The following is a 17,919-nucleotide window of genomic DNA, read 5'->3' on the forward strand; positions in this document are numbered from 1 at the left end:
GAGTGCTGAGGGAGCTGGCTGAAGTCATTGTGGGACCGCTCTCCATTGTCTTTGCCAAGTCTTGGGAAAGGGATTGGTGCCCGAGGATTGGAGGAAAGCAAATGTCACTCCAGTCTTCAAAAAGGGCAAGAAGGAGGACCTGGGTAATTATAGACCGGTCAGCCTCACCTCTGTCCCTGGGAAAGTAATGGAACAGCTTATCCTTGGTGCCATCTCAAGGCATATCAAGGATAAGAGGGTTATTAGGGGCAGTCAGCATGGCTTTACCAAGGGTAAGTCATGCTTGACCAACCTCATAGCCTTTTATGAGAATGTAACAAGGTGGGTAGATGATGGCAGAGCGGTGGATGTGGTCTACCTTGACTTCAGTAAAGCCTTTGACACAGTCTCCCACAGCATCCTCACAGCTAAGTTGAGGAGGTGTGGTCTAGACAGTAGAGTAGTGAGGTGGGTTGCAAACTGGCTTAAGGAGAGAAGCCAGAGAGTGGTAGTCAATGGTGCGGAGTCTAGTTGGAGGCCAGTATCTAGTGGAGTGCCTCAGGGGTCTATACTGGGGCCAATATTATTCAATATATTCATTAACGATTTAGACGAGGGAATAGAGTGTACTATCAGCAAGTTTGCTGATGACACTAAGCTGGGAGGAGTGGCTGACACTCCAGAAGGCTGTGCTGCCATCCAGCGAGACCTGGACAGGCTGGAGAGTTGGGCGGGGAATAACCTAATGAAATTTAACAAGGAAAAGTGTAGAGTCCTGCATCTGGGCAGGAACAACCCCAGGTTCCAGTATAGGTTGGGAAATTACATATTAGAGAGCAGTGTAGGGGAAAGGGACCTGGGGGTTCTGGTGGACAACAAGATGACCATGAGCCAGCACTGTGCCCTTGTGGCCAGGAAGGCCAATGGCATCCCGGGGTGTATTAGAAGGGCGATGGTTAGTAGATTGAGAGAGGTCCTCCTTCCCCTCTACTCTGCCCTGGTGAGACCACATCTGGAATATTGTGTCCAGTTCTGGGCCCCTCATTTCAAGAAGGACAGGGAACTGCTGGAGAGGGTCCAGCGTAGGGCAACAAAGATGATGAAGGGAGTGGAGCACCTCCCTTATGAGGAAAGGCTGAGGGAGCTGGGTCTCTTTAGTTTGGAGAAGAGGAGACTGAGGGGTGACCTTATTAATACTTATAAATATATAAAGGGTGAGTGCCATGAGGATGGAGCCAGGCTCTTCTCGGTGGCAAACAATGATAGGACAAGGGGTAATGGGATCAAGCTGGAACACAAGAGGTTCCACTTAAATTTGAGAAAAAACTTCTTCTCAGTAAGGGTGACAGAGCACTGGAACAGGCTGCCCAGGGAGGTTGTGGAGTCTCCTTCTCTGGAGACATTCAAAACCCGCCTGGACATGTTCCTGTGCGACCTCACCTAGGCGTTCCTGCTCCAGCAGGGGGATTGGACTAGATGATCTTTTGAGGTCCCTTCCAATGCCAAACATACTGTGATACTGTGATAAAACTGTAACTGTTTATGTCACCTACATTGAGTGATTAAGGTATAGAAAGGACATAGTGTGGAACTGCTGGCTGGACTTGCGTTGACTGGTGATGAAATTGTTTATCTGCCTTAGTGTTGTAAATATTATGGCATTGGCATGTCATGGAAAGCATGGACCAGGTACAAGAAACAACTTCTATTTCTATGTTTGTATGTTGTTTCTTAACTTTCTCTCCTGCTCTGTAGAGCATGAGCAACTTTTATCAGCTTATACTTCAGAGCCTGCTCATAATGAGGAACTGCTTTTTTCCCAGCTGGTTCTAGACTTTGCTTGACTTCTGTGGCTGGCTTTTGGCTCTTGTTCCCATCCAGCTGTGAGGTGTCATCCCTCTGACTTATCTCTCGTGGACTGCCTAATGTTAAAGCAAACCAGAAGCAAGAGGATGTTATTTTCATAGCAGGAGTTTACTTGCATCTTAAGTGATACAAAGTTTTGATACAGCCACATTTCTTAAGTATAGTCTCACTGTAGGTAGCCACAGCAGCATTTCTCATAGTTGAAAATTAAATACTTGCTTTGGTTAGCCATCTGCTCAGGGCCAGGACCAGATAACTCACAGGCCCCAAACAATGCCAGATGCTTACAGTGCTGTATGAGCAGGCATTCCATAAGGGGCCTGCTTGCATGGGTTCTGAGTTGGGAGGTGTTTTGTTTGCATTAGGGTAGTGCATGCTAATTGTAATGGATGGGCATCAGCCAAGCATTGCGTTTGCAACAGAGTACAACACTAGCTGTTCAAAGTGAATAACAACATGCATATGAAGTATAAACTAGAGAGCAATTTTAGACTGTGCCAGACTGAAGATGAGACAGAAGAGCAAAGGCAGATGGCAGAAACTGCTGGGGAAAGGTAAAGACAGACATTACAGTTGTTATTGACTTGTGGGCCTGGTGTGGTTCTAACAAGAAATGCTGTTAGAATACCAGTGAACAGCTGCTATCCCTGCAAGTCTAATCTCTACCAGTAGCTTTTAGTTTACCTGACCCACTCTTGTCTGATTGTACCAAACTGCAAGACAGAAGGACAATCAAATGGAAATACTTTAAATTTGGATTTTCCTTTTTGCTGTCTATACTTTTCTGAAGCTTCAAGATGGACTTTCTACCTAGTGATAAGCTTGTATGGAGCTTTTTATATATATAAATATATATATATATATGTATGTATGTATTTTTTCCTCTTTTCCTCTTTTTTGTTAAGTATAAACAGGTAATTATTTGTATGCTGTACTGCCCAGTCTGCCCCAAACAAACCCAGAAATTCCCAGAGCTGGACATAGTAAATAGGTATCGTGAGAGGCGATTTCTGCTATCAAAGGGCAGATGGACCAGTTAGTTGGAGTGTTCTCTCTGTTGTGTGTGAGAACTGAGGGGCAGAGAAGAAAGACTCAAGTCCCTTTCATAATTGCTTTGCCTGTATAACAGGGATCTAGCAAGGACATAAAGAATGGTGTCTGCATCAAGTTGCTTTAACTAATATGGTATGATGTGGCATTACAGTAACTGACTCAGCACAAAACTTTCAAATGCATCCAAATAGTTTAAAGATGTTGATTCTGAAGCTATAAGCTAACCTTCATTTCTATAGTGGGACTTAAAGCAAACACAGAAAACAATATTGGTTTGGTTTTGCTGAGACCTAGTGATGCTAACAACCCTATAAACGTGTTTGAGGTACCAGCAATGTGTATAGTTGTTTAGTATTTTTGATATAGAGACCTAGTATGTAGGTACTGGTTTAGGTGCTTTCTAGACTTCACAAATAAGTGTGTGTTGGAGACTATTACAGGTTCTGCTTGAAAGGTGATGATTTCACTCCTCTGTATACCACAAATAAATTTTCATTGTGTTTTGTGCAGTTATCCTATAATGAGCCTCTTGTCACTGGGACTATGTACTTGTGGGTGTTACCCAAGGCATCCAAATTTTTGCAGGACTTGAGAAGGGCAGGGCAGCAAGTTGTGAAGTCTTGAGGATGCTTTGTGACAAGGAAACATAAATGTATTTCTAAAGGGGTTTGGCTGGAAGCAAACTGAATGTGAGTGCTCACCCCAGACAGAAGGGGTAAGCTTACAAGTCTCTGGGGAAATCTAGTGGTTAAGACTGTCAGAAAGTTGCGTAGAACAACACTTGTCAAAATGAAGAACCCTTTGGACAATGTGAATGCAGCTATCCTGGCCCAGATAGATATGAGTTGTGCTTTACTTCACTCACTGACTGGGTGGCATCCAGTGCTCTCACCATTGCCAGACAGCAGCACACTTCAGTTACTGCACAGAAGCTCTTCATTTACGACAAAGTGCCTGCCATAGGTGCAGCAATTCTGGCCCAACAAAAAAGCGTGTTAATGTGTAACAGCTGCCTGATGTGCTCACAGCGGATGCTACACAGCTCTGCCAGCACAGGGACCTGTGGCCAGATCCAGTTGCTCTGATGGAAGATCAGAGCTGAAGGGGTTGCTACAACCCGAGATGGAAAACTTATTTGTTTTGTGTGTTTTGGATAGTTGGTTTAGGAGAAAAAAAGATCTAGTCTTTCCTTAAAACTGAGAATGTGTTGGTTTTACTCTGTAAAGTTACCATAAAGGGCAAAGATAGGATATGCCACAATATTATGTGGGTTTCTGAAAGAGTGTGCTGTGACCCTGGGCCTAGCTGGTAAACCATCAGTTATCTCAGGCAGTGCTGTGCTGCCCTTGCTCAGAGAGCGCTTGGAGAGCGGGCAGGATCCTGCTGTCGCCGGTGCTGCCTTCCTCATAGTGTGTCAGGTCCACACCTGTCACAGCATGGGAAGGTTAGTCCTTGTGCTTTTAAAGATGATAGAGGGACAAATACATGCAATCTTGTGATGCTCTAAGAGATGAGTCAGCTCTCTGGGAACTGGAGTAACTCCTTTCTCCTTTCTTTAGAAAATACCTATGATCTCTACTTAAAGGCTTACTGTGAGAAATAGTTGGCTGTGTCCACTGAGAATATATTTCAGGAACTGAGTACCTGTCATATTTTAATAGCACCGTATGTTTCAGAAAAACCTAAAACATTTTTAAGAATCACTGGCCGAGTACTGGAATCAATGCATTTCAACAGTGCTATATCTGTATTTGTGTATGTGTATAATCTCATAGATGAAATGAAATGAATTATCTGAAAAGAAACCTCTTCAATGGTGAATTTGAAATAATGACAAATCGGGTTAAGACTTAAACTTTTCCAAACCATTTAATAGCACTTAAATTAAAAAAGTATTTACTAGTGCAAGTTTGGCTAGGGCTTTAAAGGAAAATGGAGGGGCTCAAACCACAGGAAATCAATGGCTTAATTGTCTGGAAAAAGAGTTCACTACAGTGCCAGGATAACCTGTGAGAGAAATAGCCTATTCTGCAGGAGTAGGGAGAATATTTGTCACTTAAATTTCTCAGCAGTATCAGTTCCACAACAGGTAACTCGTGAAGTTGTGAGACTTGATTTAGAGTTGAGAATGTTATATAGCTTGCACCAGAGAAGGATTAAAGACTAAATGAAAGATGGGGAGATATTCTCTTTATTCTAGTAGAACCATTTACTTTTTCTTTCTCTCACTGTAGGCAATGCTATTTTAAAAATAGTTTTAAAGGTAAAGTTTGTTTTGATAAACCTACTTTCTTCATGAACCATCAAGTTTGGGACAGTTTAGGTAGTAAATAAATGCTATTTCTGCAGATTTTAATTTGGTTTCAATTTTCCTCCAAGGACAGCATGACATAGTAAAAGTTAAACAATAAAAAAACTTCAACAAAACAAACAAACAAAACAAATCCAACTCCAACTTTAGTAGAAAGGAAATCCATTATGCATTCATCTAAAAATAGCAAAAATTGAAACTTGAATATATGTATCATTTCTTGTATAACTACGTAGTTAAATGAATGGTGATGAACCTTCCTTAACAAATTTGCGTGCTTAACTTTAGTGTATGGGGTATTTCTTTCTAGATATATATATGTTTTTTATAGTTACTAAGCAAGGCGAATCAGCCCTTTTTCAAGCATAACAGCTAAAAATAGAAACCAAGTTTAAAGCTGCTGACCTTAATCAGGGTTTCATATTTTGAACTTCTAATCACTTTGATTTAATTATGAATATTGAAACTGTTAAACTGTGAGTGCACATCACAATAATGTCTGAGTGGTGATGTCTGGCAATCTAAATAAATTGCCTAGCACAACACTCTGGAATTTGTTTGTTTTCTATAACTGTATAGCACACATCTCCTTGGGATCTAGTTACACTACATACAAAGGCAGACATGTAGAGTTGGATGACCATGATGGAAAACATGGGCTGATGCAGAGAGACCCTCAGGAATCTGCCACATTTCAGCCTCCCTTGTAGGTTTACCTGCTTTGAAGAGTAACTGCCTTCTCAGGCTGCACTGGGACAGCCTCATCCTCCCAAAGCGTGCGTTGTTCATGTTGCTGATTTCATCTAGAATGCCCAGGGTACATAAGAGCTTAAAGCCTCATCTTTCTGCTCTGTATTTGAGAATAAAAGCAATAAAAATGAGAGTTCCCCTGCAGGAGAAGAGGGAACTTTCTCACGGGTCAGGCTGAGACTTGAGAGCAGCCTAAGGAGGATCACAGATCTTGCAGCTTTCAGTGCTAAGTGCTGAGCACAGATATCCTTGCAAGCAGGAACACAGCGCAAATATTTAACAAAGCCTTGTTAAGAGAATATTCCAGGCCATGCAATTCTCTCTGGAATGTTGCTAAAAGATTAAACAACACGTGACAGATGGTTATGTTGTTTAATACAGTACTGGACAGTGTCCAGTATTACAGTAATACATACAATAGAGTAGAAAGAGGTCAGATATCTTACAGTCTGCCAGACATGTAGCTGTGCTCAGGATCAGTCACTTCTGAATTAGCAGGAGCGATGGTCTAGTTTTTTAAGTGTAGTTCGGTAAAAGAATATCCCTTGGACCCTTAATCTTGAACAGAGAAGAGATGTCTATAGTTATAAGTTGTACATGTGTCTCAAGCACACAGGATCACAGTTCATCAGTAATGTTTGCAGCTCTCTACCATTTTCTAGTATAGGGCACGTAGCTATGAGCTGGAGCTTTATTTGATTAAGTGTTTACTGAAGAGCTCATGTGCTCATCAGTTTAAGAGCTGATATGCAAGTGTGCTACAGTCCCATATTCTGGACTTTGTAAAGAGTAACTCTAAAGAGCAGAATCAATCCAGTCATTTTCTAAGACAAGAGTGAAACACATGTTGCAGGAATAGGGTTGTCAGGGTTAATGCTGATATAAGAATAGCATAGAGTTCAGGAAATCCTAAAATAGGAGTGGGAAGGTTGTATCAATTTATATATTCCCCTACGGAATATATATATGCATATATATATATATATATATTTTTATATATATATATATGCAAACCGTAGGGGAATCCAAAAGGGTAGTTCAAGTATCGAAGCTTGCACAGATATTAGCTGGAGGTAGCTCGTCTGGCAAATCTGCTGCATTTGAGTACATGATGATGGTATGGGCACGGCAGGAGAGTTGTAATCTTTTGTGAGAGCAAGGAGATGTCTTGCATCAAGCAATGAATTGAAGGAAGAGATTTCAAATAAGCATGATGATTCTAAGATGTCAGGTGGAGTTTTGTTTGAGGGAAGAGCGTGCAGGCAAGAAATACAACATTACCTTAAAACAAACAAACAAACAAAAAAAAAAAAGGAAAAAAGTGGGGGTGGGTGGGAGACCGGTGTGTGGTGGTACAGAGATGAAACTTGCTGACGTTTCTTTTTGTTATTTTTATCTTAAAGCAGATATGAATGCTGCTTTTATTTTTAAAATAGAAATTTCACAGCCTCTTGTGTTTGGTAGGACTTCACAGAATAGCTTTTTTTTATTTTATAGGCACTATCTGCTAATGCAAGAATACAGGCAGTCAGTAAGTTTCCTGATACAGTTGCAGTAGTTGAAAGCAGAACAGAGACTGTGGGAACCTCATGAAGTTCAACAAAGCCAAGTGCAAAGTCTGCATGAGTTGGGGCAATCCCAAACATAGATACAGGCTAAAGAATGAGTGGGTTGAGAGCAGCCCTGTGGAAAAGGACTTTGGGGTATTGATGGATGAAAACCTGAATATGAGTTTGTGCACTCACAGCCCAGAAAGCCAACCGTATCCTGGGCTGCATGAAAAGAAGTGAGACCAGCAGGTCGAGGGAGGTGATTCTGCCCCTCTACTCTGCTCTTGTGAGACACCACCTGGAGTACAGCATCCAGCTCTGGGGCCCCCAACATAAGAAAGACATGGACCTGCTCAAGCAGGTCCAGAGGAGGGCCAGAAGATGATCAGGGGGCTGGGCTGCCTTGCTCATGAGGAAAGGCTGAGAAAGTTGGTGTTGTTTAGCCTGGAGAAGAGAAGGCTCCGGAGAGACCTTGCTGCAGCCTTTCAGTACTTAAAAGGGGCCTACAAGAAACATGGCCAGGAGCTCTTTATTGGGGAGTGGAGTGATAGGAGGAGGGTTAACGGTTTTACACTAGAAGAGGATAGATTTTGATTAGATATTAGGATGAAATTCTTTACTGTGAGCGTGGTGAGACAGTGGAACAGGTTTCCTGGAGAAGTTGTGAATACTCTGTCCCTGGAAGTGTCCAAGGTCAGATTGTATGGGATTTTGAGCAACCTGATCTAGTGGAAGGTGTACCTGCCCATGGCAAGGGAGTTGCAGCTAGATGATCTTTAAGGTCCCTTCCAACCCAAACCGTTCTATAATTCTAAGAAGTAGCAGCAAGCTCAGGACAGTACTAGGATGCTGAGAGGTGTCCTACATCTAGAAACCAGATTCCTTGACCAATGTGCAGACAAATATAAGGAACAGCAGAAAGTCACCTTGATCTTTGTCTCTGAGAACAATTTCCAGAGAAGGATGCAAGAGTGGAGAGAGCAAGTATAGGCATTTCAAAGCAAAAAAATCAGAGAGCAGGACTCTGGTCTAGGTCAGGGTGTCCAAGTTCCTGGAAAGCTGAGCTGTCCTTGACAGGTTTTTAATTGGAGAGTTTGAATTTAGGCATTAAGACTGTATCTACCTGCTCTTGCTAGGCTGTAGTTTCCCCTGTGAAGTTTGCCTGAAAAAAAATCTAAATGGTTGGGAGATGTCAGAGACTTCTCTTTAGATGGACTCCAGGTTCTGTGGTACATGCCAGGGAGCCAGGAAGTGTTTGACACAAGCCAGGATAGAAAGATTAAACACAACCCTCTGGTCTCTGGAGCAGTCTGGTGTAGCTGCGTTTCAGGAGAGCCTGTAGCGCTGATTGGGGTTACACTGCAGCTGACATTCCTGTTGTTATTAATGTTAATGCTTAGAGGCCCTGTTGTGCTCAGCAATGCATGGTAAACAGACGTAAACATCTTGTCAAAGGTAGTCCATGGTCAAAAGAGGAGACAAAGAACAAAACCAGATACTCAGGAATGAAAGGAGGACACAAAGCAGACAAAATGTTTTGCTTGAGGTTTTGTGCAGAGGGAAGTGGAGCACTGTTCTCTCTGCAGGTGGTGCCAGCACCTTCTGCCCTGAAACTGTAGTTACCTGGGCTTATGTTTTGGAAAGTCCACAGAGAGGTTGTGGAGTCTCTTTTTTTGTAGATATTCACAAACTGCCTGGATGCATTCCTGTGCAACCTGCTCTAGATGAACCTGCTTTAGCAGCTGCATTGGACTAGTGGATCTCCAGAGATCTCCCAAACCCAGCTGTTCTGTGATTCAAGGGAAATCTGTGTAATTACTATGATACTCAAAAGAGGAGGATTTTGGATGTCTTCTAGACTTGAGTAGTAGTCTTAGATGCAGCCTACTGAGATCACACCTTCTTATTAGTGTAAAGCTGCTGCTTCTGGTGTCAGGGACAACCTCTGTTTCAGGAGGCAGCTTTGCAGCCTAAACAGCCATACGTGACCTAGCTTTCATTAACACTGTTTAACAGGCATGATGTTAATGATATGGTGGTACTGGGTTATACACAGCTACCCAGCCTCACTGGAGGCAATGTTGTGTGTGTGCTTCTATGTCTTCTCTGACTGACCTCTTGAGCTGATTGTTGACTGTATTGAAAGCATGTGTCACTGCAGTGTAGATAAAGCTTTAGCTACATACTTCCCCATGCATTCCTGTAGAAAGAATAAGGCATGAAATGTGTTCTTGTGCATCTGTGCTTGTGTTTACTGCACTGTACTCTCTGGGAATGCAAATGGATGGTAAGACTGGGTCAAGCCAGTAGTCTGTCTAGCTTGTTCTCTTTTTCACAGTAGCCAAGAACCAGCAGAACCAGCCAACGCCAGTCCACAAAAGTCATGGAGAAAGAAGGATTCATTTGCATTGTTATTACTAAGTCTTCTAGCTTGTTCTTGCTTCATGATTGAATTTGTTTTTCTAGGAAGCATATTTTCTGTTATGAGTGACTCTAGTTTAAAAGAAGGATTTTGCTTTCAGATGCCTTTTGCCTAAAAAGCTGATGTTGCTTCTGGTATTTGTCAAGTTTAGAAAAAATACCATCTAAAAATCATCAGGTAGCTCTCCTCAATAAGCACTTAATATCTGCTTCCTTAGTTCTGTGTTTTAGAAAAAAAAAAAAGAAACAACAAAATAAAGTATTATTTAGGGAATGCATTGCTGATTCTCCTTTGGAGCCTGTTTGATTTATGTGGCAGTGAAATGTCAGACAGCAGCACTCCTGCACATGACAGGGATGTAGTCTGCTTTCTGTTTGTACCAGGTTTTTAGACGATCTGGAAATGAGTGGCATTAAGCACCTAAAATAGCAAGATTAAACAAACAAACCAACCCTACACCACAAACACAAAAATCCCAACCAAAAAACCCCGCGACAAAAACTAGGAGTTACACTGTGGCAAACAGGCACAGTTGGTCTACGGACCTAATGTCTTCCAAGTGGGTAAATAATCTACAGTCTTGGTTGTCTGTGGTCAGCAGCAATATCATAGTTCTTTTGTCAGGGCTGGCTTTCTAACTCGAAGTAATTTACAGTGGGGCTAATTGTGTTGTACTTAACTACAACCTCTCTGCAGTTCCAAACTTAATGCTAATGAGATGTATATACTAGCAGAAATCTTGTGGCATGAAACAGTAGTGTAATTCATGATCCACTATAACGATAAAGCTGTAGTGGAAAAGGAAGGGCTTAATTTCTTTCAGAAGCGTTTGTCTACAATACAGACATTACTGGTATTTCTGTAGGTAGAACTAAAGTGTTGGTTGGTTATGTATTTGAATATTGCTATGCATTTGAGTACAGCTACGAGGTTACTTTTCCCTCTGCAGCACCATTTTCGTGCAATGTTACCACTCCCAGCAGAAGGTGCTTTTCATTTGTGGGCCTTTGCTTCTACCAGCTGACCTTGCTTTGTTGGCATTTGTCAATCTCAGAAACTGGAATGGTTAGAAATATTTATCAATTTTACTCTCCCTTATTGTGGCCTCCTCCCTGCATAGGATACATAGGCTTGTGCTCTCTTACAAATGCTTTCTGTGCATTTTTCCCTGGGAACAACAAAGCTTGTTTCTTGGGATGCTGGTGGATCATAAATTACAGGGTGCTGTTCTATAGGCAGTCTTTACATGGATTTTTCTATGCATGCCCAGCATGCCATTGCATCTTCACTCTTACTTTATTAGTTTGCATATGGATTCAATGAGTTAATGTCTCCTCATTTAGATGTTTTTTAAAATCCTGTATTGGAAATGTGCAAGAAGAGATCTTCTCCAGTAAGTCAGTCTTTATTTGGTGACCTAAGTTTCATTTTAATAACAAAATTAATTGAGGTTGAAGAGTGTGTGGGGAAGTACAGAGGGGAGGGGAAGGGGATAGTGAAACAGGGACCTGTAATCCTGGATTAGAAAGTCTGTTCCTGAAGTGACCCCTGATGACCATCTGCCTGTTTTACTCATGGGTCTGTTGTTTTGTGTCTTGCAGTGCCATCACTGAAGTGCTGGCTGTTATTGCTGTGGGACATCAAAAGCTTCTTCCAACTGCATCTTGTGTGTCATCTGGACAACCACCAGTGACAGTGAGTTTCTCCTACACACTCTGTTTTCCCCAGTAAGGATTTGTTAGCTATAATATGTGACAATAATATTTTTCTCTATCTATACTTGGTCAGTTTACCTACTAGTGCAAAAAGCAAAATGGATTTACCAGTCTCAAGCCAAATGGATACATACCTTTCCCCCCACCCCAAGAGCTCATACTGGAAGCTCAGCATTGCAAACTCTTCTGGCCACCCGTACCTTGTGCTGAGGTTTGTGGTGGGGGATGATGGAAGAATACGCACATTGTGTTTTCTAGTTTTTCATCCAATGGCCAAGAAGAGAATTAGATGAAAAACTTTGTTCCTGAGAACAGTTTCAGAAAGAAAAACAAATTTAAGTAAAAAGAGGAGAAAAAATTATTCCTTGTGCAAAGAAGATTAAACTTCTTGACTAATTCAGAAGGCCAGAAATTGAACCCATCATACATGTGTGGCATGTAGTCATAGGCAGGTGAAAGGAGAGGGTTTCTCAGTGCTGGAATGTTACTGAATCTGTTTCTAGGTAAGCACTTAAAATGAGAGACTGGAATTTTCCCAGCAGTGTAAGAGAGCTAGCTAATTCAGTGCTATTTAGATACCAAATGAAAACTCTGGAAAAATCTAATTCCCTCAAACTCTTTTAATTTCTACCTGAAACAAATACAGTGAAGAACATGCTTCCCTACCCCTACCAGCTATCAGTGAATGTTCATGTAACTTGCCTGTGATTCTTTTGTCAATAGTTCTCTTCCGCCAATAGCTCAATAAATCACTGAGGTGATTTTGATATTTTGTACCCTTCAAAGCAATGGCATAACAATTGCTTGAAAAGCCATCTCTGGTTTTCAGACAAGTGTTTTCCTGTCTCGTGCTGTCTGGGGAAGCTGAATATGTCAGTTGTGTATCTCCTGTGTGGAAACCATCTGCAAGACTAGAAGGGCAGGAGCAAGTCTACGTAGGTGCAAGTGTTTTATTTGAAGATAACTTAATGAACAAAAAATAATAAGTGCTTAAGGGAGTGTAGGATGCTTGTACAATTAAGTGGAATTGAATGTTGACATGGTGTAGATGTTTGGGATATGGGGTTGGCATGAGGGAAGCAATTGTGTTCAGGTAACTGATTCTCCCAAGAACTAATGGCAATAGCAGGAGAAAGTAGTGCTTTAAAAGGAAAAGGCCTCAAGCTCTGTGTTGCAAGGTTATAGGAAAGAGAATTGGACACAATGTGTATTTCTAACCTTTGTCAATATTGCAGATGCGTAAATTACAAATTATTCATAAAATAAGAAAGGTTGCTTCTAGAGAGCTGCTTACAGCATATGTAGAGAATAATACCTGTCAGAAATTGAATATTGAGTAAAAGTAATTGTTTTAAGGAAAAATAGCTAAAAGTGAGCCTGAGTCATAGAATCATTTGGGTGAAGAACGTTTTACTAATATCCATTCTAAACCTCCCCTGGCACATCTTCCTGCCATTCCCTCAGGTTCTGTCTTTGGTCTCCAGAGAGATCAGCACCTCCTTCTCCCCTTGTGAGGAAGCTGTTGACTGTGATGAGGTCTCCCCTTAGTCTCCTCTTCTCAAAGCTGAACAAACCAAGTGACCTCAGCTGCTCCTCATACAGCTTTCAGTCTAAACCCTTTTCCAAATCATGGCCTCTTCTGGATACCCTCCAGTATCTTTATATCCTTTTTATCCTGTGGCACCCAGAACTGCACACAGTGCTCCAGGTGAGGCCGCACCAGAGCAGAGTGGGACAATCACCTCCCTCGCTCGGCTGGCAATGCTGTGCTTGATGCACCCAGGACACAGTTGGCCCTCTTGGCTACCAGGGACACTTGGCTCATATTCAACTTGCCATCGGCCAGAACCCCCAGATCCCTCTCTGCAGAGCTGCTTTCCAGCATCTTGTCTCTCAGTCTGTAGGTACAGCCAGGGTTGCCTTGTCTCAGGTGCAAAATCCAGCACTTGCTCTTGTTGAACTTCGTGTGGTTGGTGATTGCTCAGTTCTACAATTTGTCCAAATCCCTCTGCAGGGCCTCTCTGCCCTTGAGAGTGTCAACAGCTCCTCCCAGTTTTATGTCATCAGCAAACTTAGTATTCCATCAAGTCCTGCATCCAAGTCATTTATGAAGATGTTAAAGAGTACTGGCACTGAGATGCATCCCTGCAGAACCCCGCTAGTAACCCCATTTACTAGAACCCTTTGAGCCTGGCCCGTCAGCCAATTGCTCACCCACTGCACTGTGTGTTTATCCATCTGTGTGCTGGACATCTTGTCCAGGAGGATACTGTGAGAGACAGTATAAAAGGCTTTACTGATATCCAAAAAGATCACGTCAACTGGCATCCCTTGGTCAACTAGATGTGTACCCTTGTCATAGAAAGAAATTAAGTGTGTTAAGCAAGACCTTCTTCTCATGAACCTGTGCTGGCTGGGACCAATGACTGCATTGTCTTTCAGGTGTTTTTCGGTAGCTCCCAGAATAATCTTCTCCATAGTTTTGCTAGGCACAGAAGTGAGACTGACAGGCCTATAGGTATCAGGGCCATCTCTTTTGCCCTTCTTGCAGATTGGGACAACATTTGCCAACTTCCAGTCATCTTGGACCTCTCCAGATTCCCAAGAGCATTAAAAAATAATGGAAAGAGGTAATGAAAAATCATGGAGAGAACTGAAGGAAGAAGCGACTGCTCAGCTGGAAGACTGCTTCCAGTGCTGCAGGCATGCCCTGAGATGCATATTTTATGTATAAGGAATACTGATCAATGGTATCTTGCATTACCACTGTTCTTCCTGATCATTGTGATCAAGATTTCTTAACTCTTTTGAATTCCACTCCTTTCTCTGTGGCCAAGTACAAAGCGCTTGGTGCTAGTGTGATGGGGAACTCAGAATTTTATGAGGTGGTTAGCTTGGCTCATCTTTCCTTCTGATTTAGTATTGTGCAGAAATGACTGTTTCAATTACAAAAAAGCAGAAAAGCCATGGGGAGCTTTTTCTTTGTACTCTTCTCTGAAGTCTTCTAGTGAACCTGCAAGTGAGCTTTGCCTCTGCTGAAGGCAGCATGATCTTGTCATAGAGGCAGCATATGATTTCTCCCCACACACCCATCTCCCCTGTTAATCACTTAGATCCTTGATCTTGCCTGCAGACATTTTCCCTGATGGATAGATCTTACTATGGACCATGAATTTTGGCTGGCTAAAATGCAGGAAGGAGAAAGGATTCATGTGAGATGTGTCAGGGGTCAGCCAACAGAGAACACTGCTCAAAGCAGAAGCTTCTTGGCGTATGGACAGATTTTTGTCTGAATCTACTGACTGTGGCAAAGTCATGCCAGTTTATATCAATTAGCATTCCTGACAAATCATCTGTAGTCATTGTGGGTGTTTTCTTAAGAGAGTCATTGTCATGGGGTGTCACTGGGAACAGTGACTGTACGCACAATCTGAGGTACACTGAGCTGAGTGCTGTAATGGAGCCCTAGACTTTGTGTTTTTGTAAAGAAACAGCCTAGGCTGCATTTTGAAGTTTTTGGCTTTCAGATCAAAAGCAGGATTGTTTCCACATGCTTAAACCTGTTTTCTGTTTCTCTTGAGTCAATGGCCATTCCCTTGTTTCTTTGCAGTGCCCTGAGAAAGCGGAATCCCTATTGAACCCATGGAAGCCACCTTCACTTGCATCTGTTAAAACTAGCTGGCAGGAAAGGGTGAGGTTGCAGATGAGTGATGTCAAAGGCCTTTTCTGTGCTCTAACATTTGGCTACTGCACCCTTGAGAAGGCAGGAGTCTGCGGTTGTGCTTGCTTGAGTAAGGCTCCCTGGGGAGCAGGTCAGCCGTGGTGTGATGCTGGATGCACAGTAGATGCTGCACTGGCAGCCCTGCTGATGCAGTTGCTTCTAACCTTGACCCACACCACCCTTGGCTTTCTGCTCTGTCTTGCTTGTTCTTTTGTTTAGCCACAAGACTTTCTGAGTAGGCTGCACAAGTGCATGCTGACTGGTACGCCTGTTGAAAGCAGAATGATCTGGTAGCTAATTTAGAGTTTTGCAAATCCAGTTTCAGCTCTCTTGTCTGCTTGCAGATTCCCTCTGAGAATTCAGTAGCATGACTTGGTTTCTGTGCCAGGTTCCTTTCTGTTAAAGGATGCTTCCCACATTGGATGGGAATTGATGGTAAACATAGACCCAGTGAATGCTCCAATATGGTGGTTGAAGTGGTAATATAAGTATGGACCAGGATGTCTTTCTCTAATATTTCTGCATAGCCCGAATACTATCCTTGGAGTTGTTTTAGCAGTCAAAAAGGGATGATAAGCGCTGTGTATGGATGGGAAACACTGGGGGAAGGTTGTCTACAATGCAAGTGATAAAGAGGTGTGAGCATGACATCCCAGCGTCCACTGTCCCAGTCCAATCACTGATGGTGTCTTACCTCTCCAAGTGAAAGTGCTTGCTTGGACCTGGGTCACCAGTGGTTGCAAACAGCTGGGGTTCATGTTCCTTGTCTGGGGTTCCAGTAGCAGGTGCAACTTTGTTGCTTATGTGGCTTTGCCTTATGTGGTCACATCTGCTTAACTCAGCTGGCCTGCCTGCGGTGTGTTGGTTTTCAGCATTTACCTTAGGGTCACAGGAATGTCTTTTACCTTGCTTTTCAAATGTCACCGGGCAGAGTTCTTTTCAGAGCCTGGCTATTTTGGAGCCGCACAGCCTACCTCCAAATAGTTGCTGTCCCTGGTGTGTAAGTGAATAGGTTCTTGGTAGGATTGACAGGTATAAAACATTCCCTCTGAACTCCAAGATGAAAGTGAGGCTCTTCCTTTCTCCTTCCAAAGGGTTCATCTGCTATAAGAGGAGGGAGGTGGTTTTCTTTTTTAAAATGTAACTCATATCAGGTATCATAGCAGCGTCTATAGCACTCCACGGCAGCATGCTGTGATGGCTCATGCTATGGGAAACTGGGAATATGGGAATGAAAGGCAAGTCTGCCGATAGGCTTCTGTCTGCATTGATAGGATAGTACATATGACTATTATGGCATTACCTGAATCTCACTGGTGATAGAGTGGAAAAGGAATAGGGTAAAATTAAGTTAGGGTTCAAATATTCAGATTGCAAGGATACTCCCTGGGGTTTGATCTGCTTGCTTGCTGATGGTGTAGCATAGGGAACAGAATAGATTAAAAAAGTTTGGCTCTACACTGCAAATATACAAGCCAACTTTGCTTTGGCTCCCAGCCCAGGGTGAAAAGGATGGCTGATCACCCTTCTCTTCCAGTGTTGACAGCTATTGCTGTCAGGGACAGATGTGACTTGGGTCTAACATGGGGATGGTGTGAGTGCTTTTTAGTGGGAAGGTAGATTTCAGGAGATAGTACAGTTTGTCTATTCCACAATAAAGCAAAACAACAGAAGTGTTTTTGTGTTCGTGCCTTTTTTTTTTTTTTTTTTTTTTTTATTCCTATGATGCAAGGATATTGCTCAAATATTCTAGTATTTAACAATCTTGGATTATATCTTTGGCTCATCCAGTCTCATAACCTGTTCCTCCTCATGCCCAAACCAGTTACCTGCAAGGAAGCAGGCAGTTCTGGGATACCACTGGCTCTGCAGAAATAAGTCTCTGTAATTGATCCTTATGAAAATGTTTTGAAAAAGTCAACAAGCAAGCAGTGTAGGAATTTTGTGGGCAGATTAATTGCATTCCTGTTTCAGGCTGTTTATTCATAACTTTAACTTTTTTAAGGCAAAAAGGAGGCTATTTTTAGCTTGCTCTTTTTTTCTCTGTATTAACCAAAACAAATTTCCCTCTTGGCGGAGAGGGTGGAGTTGGGAGGAAGGAAGGGTGGAATTGAAACTGCTTCATTAAATCCTCTTCAAGATCATCAACACACAATTTTGTTTTCACATTACAGTTCTGAGCACACAAGAGTCTCTTTACACTTTCCAGCTTTGTGCACAGAGGAGGAGAGTGAGAGGCTCTGAGACAATGAAGCAGTTATGGAAAGCTTATGACTTTTCCTTCCTGAATATTTTTTTTCTGGTTGCTTCTGTTAGGGTTAGTCTGTTATTTCCAAGGAAAGGTGTGACTTGGTGATAATTTGTTCTCACAGCTTCCAGTTCCCAGCAAATGCCTCGTATTGCAAGAGGAAGGGAAGGATTCTGGTATAAGCAGGAAGGCCATTTAGATGTTGCTAAGCCACTAATGATATATGTTCTCTCTGAGATCTATCTCTTACCAGATGTACACAGGGAACCTGACCTAAAGACGAGAGACTAAGGTAGGAAGTGAA

At 42.4% G+C, this 17,919-nt stretch overlaps 1 protein-coding gene across 1 annotated transcript in view; it reads left to right on the forward strand.

The window, feature by feature from the left end:
• Window positions 1-17,919, forward strand: part of LOC308040894 (uncharacterized protein) — a gene marked incomplete at its 5' end in the record, with an annotated part of 168,326 nt that overhangs the window by 61,514 nt on the left and 88,893 nt on the right. Inside the window, one exon of the mRNA XM_080345274.1 lies at window positions 11,533-11,626. Within this exon, the coding sequence (XP_080201400.1) occupies window positions 11,533-11,626 (94 nt within the window). The remainder of the gene's footprint in view (window positions 1-11,532; window positions 11,627-17,919) is intronic.

Source organism: Nesoenas mayeri, assembly GCF_963082525.1.
Source record: "Nesoenas mayeri genome assembly, chromosome: 5".
NCBI classification, from domain to species: Eukaryota; Metazoa; Chordata; class Aves; order Columbiformes; family Columbidae; genus Nesoenas; species Nesoenas mayeri.